We start from the raw sequence: 6417 nt of genomic DNA on the forward strand, positions 1-6417 counted from the left end.
TAATCTATTCCATTTACTCCGTATTCTAAGAAAGAGAATAAAAAATCTTTCCTTATGTTCTCTATCACCCTCCTCCCCTCCACACACATTTCATTGTTATAGGGAAGACAGTTGTTTTCAAAACCCAAAATAACTTCTGCCGTGTGATGCAAGTGCTTTGGCTGACACTGTTATTAGGGCTAGGCAGTAGCTTGAGTTGCTTGCTCACACAAGAATCCGTGTTTCAGCTTAACCTTTGGGTGGGATGCAACAAACATATTAAACATATTTTTCATATCTTTCAATACATCAAAACTAAACTACATACAGAGAATTTTTTTCCAGTCTCCCACAGCTCACTTCCTCAGTTCCTTGGTGATTTGGGATCAGGATGACTTCCCTGGGAAGCTCTACAGCTTGAACCTACACAGTTCTCCGGGTACAGCTCCAACACAGGCTGCCAAGCAGGGAGCCATGGAGTCCCGGACCTCAGCAGGGCACAAAGAAAAGCAGTAACTCCACTGTCGAAAGCATTTCAAAAATGTAAGGTTCTTTACTTAACTGGAATGAAACCAATTCTGAAATAATCTTAAATCTGCTGTGAAAACTGCAGCCCTCCATCCAATTTACTCGTGTCCATTTCATAGAATCATTAAGGTTGGAAGGGACCTCATCTGGACTTCTTCAACCTCTATTCTATGTGCCAAATTAAAATGGATTAATTCAGCATTAAGAAGACGTTTAAAAGCAAGGAGCCATAATTTTCTACATTTAGCATAATATTGAAAATGCTATTTAACTTAAAAACAAGAGGTAAAATAACAAAACGTATCTTTTATTGGAAGTATGTTTTGATATTGGAAGTATGTTTTGATTTATATCACTTTTTATATAGCCTTTTTCCTTACTACCACTCCTGTCAGGCATGCCTTTAGTTTAGAATTATTACAAAGGGAAGACTGACAACGCTTAATCAGCTCTTTTCCTCAAAGTACCTTCTATAAAAGAAAGGGAATAAAAGGAAATAATTTTGAGGATAATTTAGTGCCCTTGAGAAAAGCTACTGTGAAGCCTTGAGTAGGCAACTGGCTTAATTGAAAGGGTCAATAGATCTCAGAACGCCCTGCCCAATGCACTGACTACCGCAAAACACAAAGAGAATTAGGATGAATTGCAGGCGCATGATCTCAAATTTCTCATCTTCCATAATCTAAAGTTTGACTTTAGATGAAGTGAGCTGCTGTGCAGTCCAAGAGACTTCTCAAAAGCAAGCTAAATCAGGAGCATTTGCTGAACTACAGATAAAAATGGGGCTTGATATTCAGCCATTTCTGGAATCACACACTCCAGTATGGGCAGAATTTAGGTCTAGGCAATCTCAATTTTGAAAATCAATCAACAGAATCAAGGCTTGAGGGACCCCAATTGCTTTAAGAACTGGGTACCTGACAGTTCTGTTAAGCTGTCTGGGAGGCTAGAAAGCCTCCCTAAAAGCTATAGGAGTCTGCAGTCAGCTAACAGCAGACGTGCATATATCTGAAGGGATAAACCTCTTCCTCACTGTAAAGACCCATTACCATGGAGAGTAAAACGGAGCTCTGCAAATCTAGTGCTCCTCACAGCACCTTCTCCATGTTGCCCTTTTGTTGTTGTTGCTTTTTAATGGAAGTCTATTGATTTCAATGGGTTGTGGTCAGAAGACAAAGGGAGCAAATTATTCTCTGATCTTGCAGATCTCTATCCCACATTCCATTAATGCTCTTTTTTCACATCAGAGTCTCTGTTGATCTAGTCTGTCCTTATATAGAAGGATGACAGAGCTTCTATACATCTGTTTTGTCTCTGAAATAAGGTGACCAAACTACACACACTACACAAGAAAGTGGTGTGCTATAGCTTTACAGAGGGGCATACAAATATTTTTGCTATCAATATGCTACTCAAACTACAACCACTTTTCCATTAGGAAATAAAATAGTTTCTAATAGAAATAGATTTTCACTTCAAGTAACATAGTTATTAATAGCAAGGTCCTGAACAAAGTGAGTGTTAAAACAACTGTATGCCACTTGCGAAAGAGCACTCTTCATGAATCAATTTGGGCCATAGCAGACAGTGCCTCTGAAGTGATGAATGGTTTTAAACCAGATTTCTCAAAGCCGATTATGGTTTAGTGAATTTTTTCATTAGATTGTGACTGATCCAGCACAACTTTTAACTTTACACCAATTTGACAAGGCACTCCTTTCATATGTTAAAGCTAAGCATGGACCTGTTTCTTTAAAGCCACTTATATACTTAAAGATTAACATGTGATTAAGCATCCTGATGAGTGCAAAACATGATAGCTTGAAATGAGAAACAAAGACTACATCTACACAGATTCAGGGAAGAAAACTGTATTTCCTTCAAATTCCATCACTGTGCCCCTTTTTTGTCATTTTGGGACTCTAAGAAGTGGAAAGCTATTTGCACTTGGGGACATAAAAAGCAAAGAGGGAGTTCAATGACTCTCTAATGTGTCTGCAAAAGTCCTTAAGAGCACAGTTTCAATTGTAACTAATTTTAATTCTTAGGAAAACTTGTTTTCTCTTTATTGTTTTTCAAAACTACAGTCACACAGTAGTGCAGCTGGTGCTTCCACTGCTTCCTGCTATCAGCATCTCAGATAGCTCAGGTATGTTCCCATATAGCAATATTTCTGACCACAGAGCAGACACCAAAATTCGAAAGCCTTTCAGGCTTTAAAAGACACAGAAATATTTTTCATATTGATCTTTATCATGCTGCTATGTTAATGCATTTTTAGATAGCTTTTTCTCCGTAGGTTTTTTCTGCAATTCTCCCCAGCCTATCTAAAAGGAATGAATTATACTTACTCCAAAACGCACACAACACACAACAGTCATGTTACTGATTGAAAACTGTCTTTTTCTGATAAAATGTAATTACTGTGAAAGACTACTTTTGCAGAAAAGCTTGATGTCAAAATAGCTTTGGTTCTACACTATACTTAGCTAATTGTGAATGAATTTTCAGTTTACTACTAACTTCCTTGCTTATAGCAAAGCTGTTATAAACATGACTTTATTTTTCTGCAGATGAGGTCTATGTGCAGTACTGTCTCATGTCACTAGGTAGAGCTACCCAAAACATCTCATTCTGCTCTATTCAGTTACAACCAGTAAAGTCAACATTTTCCAAAACTTTCTGGATGGCACCTTGAAACATGCAGCATCAGCCTGAGTTCATAAAAACCCTACCAGTCCACAGCAATCCATGATATTATTCAACAGCACAAGAAAGCACAACTATTCTTACATGTACACAGCAAAAGAGAAGGGAGCAGCAGAGTGCTAAGACCAGAAGGTAGAACAGACTACCTCGCTCAGCCACTGCACCAAAATACCGCAAAATAACTTCAGCAGAAGACTAAGTAATGCCTAAAGATATGCTCAAAGTTTCTGCTCCCTATTCCTCTTTTGTGTTATTTTCTTCATTAGTTTTACTCTTTATTAATAGATCATTTTTCTGTTGAACAGAAGTATAGCTTAGCTTGGCGAGACAACTCCACCTTTGATCATACGATTAAGGCACCCATGAAAGTTTTTCAGTCTCAGTATAGCGGAAAATGAAAACCTTTACCTGTAATTTCTCTACTTTTTTTTTTCTACCTTTATAAGCCAATCAAAATGCAGGAATCTCCCACATTTGAGTAATTAAACCTTGATTCTGCAAATTGCCTACAAAAACTCACTGATTTCAAATTTTCGGCACTGAAAATGGGATTTCCTTTCTCAGATCCCACAACAATATAACACTTGTATTTTCCTGCTTACACAAATTTGACCTATGCTAGCCTATATAAAAATATATCTGGAAAGCAAACAACCAGAGACGTATGCAATGCCTGTATCACTTACAGTACATCATCTTCATGCAGTGTTCACTAATTATTACTTTTCTTGCTCTATCCTTACAAAATTCTGTTTTTAAAAGACAAATATTCAAACTACAGGAAACTCAGATCCTAAGCCTACAAACTTCAGATGCTTCCTTCATAATCCTCCTCTTAAGCATGAAAATTAAACCTCTGATGGACTAAGACTATCAATCATAGAAGACACGTATAACTAACAACTTGCAACCCCACGCACACATATACACATCTGGAGAATCCTGTCCCCAGGGAACATCTGGGCCCATGCAACATGTTCTTCCAGCTCATTTCAAAAAAGACACCACTATGCTTTGGTGAGGAACTGGCAGAAAATGTTTTAAAACATGTTTTCTCCTCTATATTGCTTTTGAAGACAATTATGGCACATGAAGTCTTTCCAAATCTCTCTCATCGGAGGAACCTGAGATAGGCAATACAGGCTAATAAAACCAAGTGGCAAACTGTTCCGATGGTTTTCAGAACCTAGGACAAGGGAAAACCACATCATCTGACATTGAAAAGGAAATAGAATCTTTTGTTCCTGCAAGCAATTTCTTCCTATAGATGAAAGTTCACTATGTATCATAACATCATAATAATCATGACCCTGTGTATCATAAGGCAAAACATGCTTTTAACTCTTTGGGTTGTTTTTAACAAATGCAGTCTAATAACAAATTATGATCCTTGTGTTATGCACAATAATTCTATATAATATCCAATATTACAGTACACTTCAGCAATAAAGTTTTTTTTTTCTGACAGACTCTATTTTTAAAAGTAGCTTGCTAATTTAAAAAATTAAAGGAAAATGCACCAAAATATTCAAATCTTTAACTTCATCTTATTGGTGTAAGATCGTAAAATTTTACGTCACCTGAAAATCACTGACCTTTTCTAATTTTTCGAAGTGTTCTCTGAGGAATTTCATGGGTCGGTCTGGCTTTGCTATGCAAAGGTTTACAATGCACTCTTTTAAAATCTGCTGGATGTTGTGTTTCTGAACATAAAGTTCACATCCTTTCAGGCTCTCGTCTTCTTCCACACTGCAGGAAGAAGCAGCAGCCATCTTCAGGCTTGTAAACAGAAAACAAACCTCGGTAAGAAAATGGTGAAGAAAGGGGAAAAAAGAAACAAAAGGGAGAGAGGGAGAGAGAGAGAGAAGACAATTCTCAAATCTGTTGTCAAGGAACTCTGAAAGAAACATGTTATTTTAATATTGGTGGTTGGCTCTTTGGGAGCTATCGGTTCAGAACATTTGAACATTTGGGGACTCAAACATGGAAATACGGAACCGTGTCATCTTTACACGATGAGCACGGGAATAAGTGCAAATGGAGCATTTCCATCCCTAGACACTTGTCGGCCTTTGGAAATAACAGCACAATTAACCACACAAAACCACAATTAATCACACAAAACGAGTTTCAGACGCGGGTGCTAAATGATAGTTTAAAGCCTTGCACTTCCCTCTGCAGCTGCAGGCCAGCTCCCTTTCACCACAAACCGAAAGATTTTCGGTGCGGGGAAGTTCTACCGCGGCTATTTCGGACGCCCCCCAGCCTCTTGCCCTCTTCCCCTCAGGGCGGCTCGGGGACGCGCTCAGGGATCTCGCGCCCCGGTAACACGGCGGGACTCCCGGGGGAGAGCCCGCATCCCGCGGGCGGCCCGGGGGGATCCTCCCCCTGCTGCTCCCGGTTCCTCGGGGCCAGCGGCTCCCAGCCTGGCCGGGCTCCCAGCCGAGCGCCGGGCCGCCCAGGCGGCGGAGCGGGCTCGGGAGCCAGCCCGGGGGGGCCGCGGGGGAGGAGGGTAGCGGATAAATACCTGCGTCCGGGGAGCCGGCAGAGCGGCGGCGGCTCCGCTGTGCGGGACGGAAGGAAGGACGGAAGGAAGGGGGCTCCCGGGATCCGCAGTGCAGCCGCCGCCTCCTCCCCTCGCTGCCGCCTCTCCGCCCGCGCCGGGGTCGCCGCGGGGCCCCTTCCCGCCCGCAGCTCCCGCACGAAGCGCCGGCCCGGCAGGAAGGGGCGGCCGCCGTCACGCAGCCGCGGGCGCTGCCTCCCCGCCGCCTCCTCAGGGAAGCGGCGCGGCCCGGCCTGGCTGCGACATGGCGGCCGCGCCGCCGCGACATGGCGGCGGGGCAGCGCGCCGGGCCGGCCAGGTAGCCCTTCTCCCTGCTCCTGTTTCTCCTTCCTCCCCGTCTCGTTGAATCTCCCTGAATTTTCCTCTCAAAAGAGGATGTGGGGTCGGAGGAAGGTGTTCGGATGCCTGGACTCCACGGGCTACAACTGCACAGCATCCCCACAGCTTTCCCATAAGCCTAAGAACAGTGTAGTGACAGTAAAAACTCACTCCTGGCAAGTACGACCTTATTTTAAAGGTTAATTTGATTTTACTCCTGTAATTTACTGTACTCTAAGCTAATTATCAATAGTGAAGACCCAGGTGACCCTAGTTGTGGTGGTGTTTTCCTCAAGCATATCCTGTCCAGATGCCTATTT

General features: G+C 42.2%; 1 protein-coding gene across 1 annotated transcript in view; it reads right to left on the reverse strand.

Annotated features, from left to right (window-relative positions):
- Window positions 1–5059, reverse strand: part of PRKAR1B (protein kinase cAMP-dependent type I regulatory subunit beta) — an 88466-nt gene extending 83407 nt beyond the window's left edge. The window contains exon 1 of the mRNA XM_088529438.1: window positions 4812–5059. Coding sequence (XP_088385564.1) covers window positions 4812–4988 — 177 coding nt within the window. The 5' untranslated portion in view covers window positions 4989–5059. The remainder of the gene's footprint in view (window positions 1–4811) is intronic.
- Window positions 5060–6417: the final 1358 nt, after the last annotated feature.

Source organism: Tinamus guttatus, unplaced genomic scaffold (assembly GCF_059628265.1).
Source record: "Tinamus guttatus ecotype Peru unplaced genomic scaffold, ASM5962826v1 Tinamus_guttatus_pri_ptg000330l, whole genome shotgun sequence".
In the NCBI taxonomy this organism is placed as follows: Eukaryota; Metazoa; Chordata; class Aves; order Tinamiformes; family Tinamidae; genus Tinamus; species Tinamus guttatus.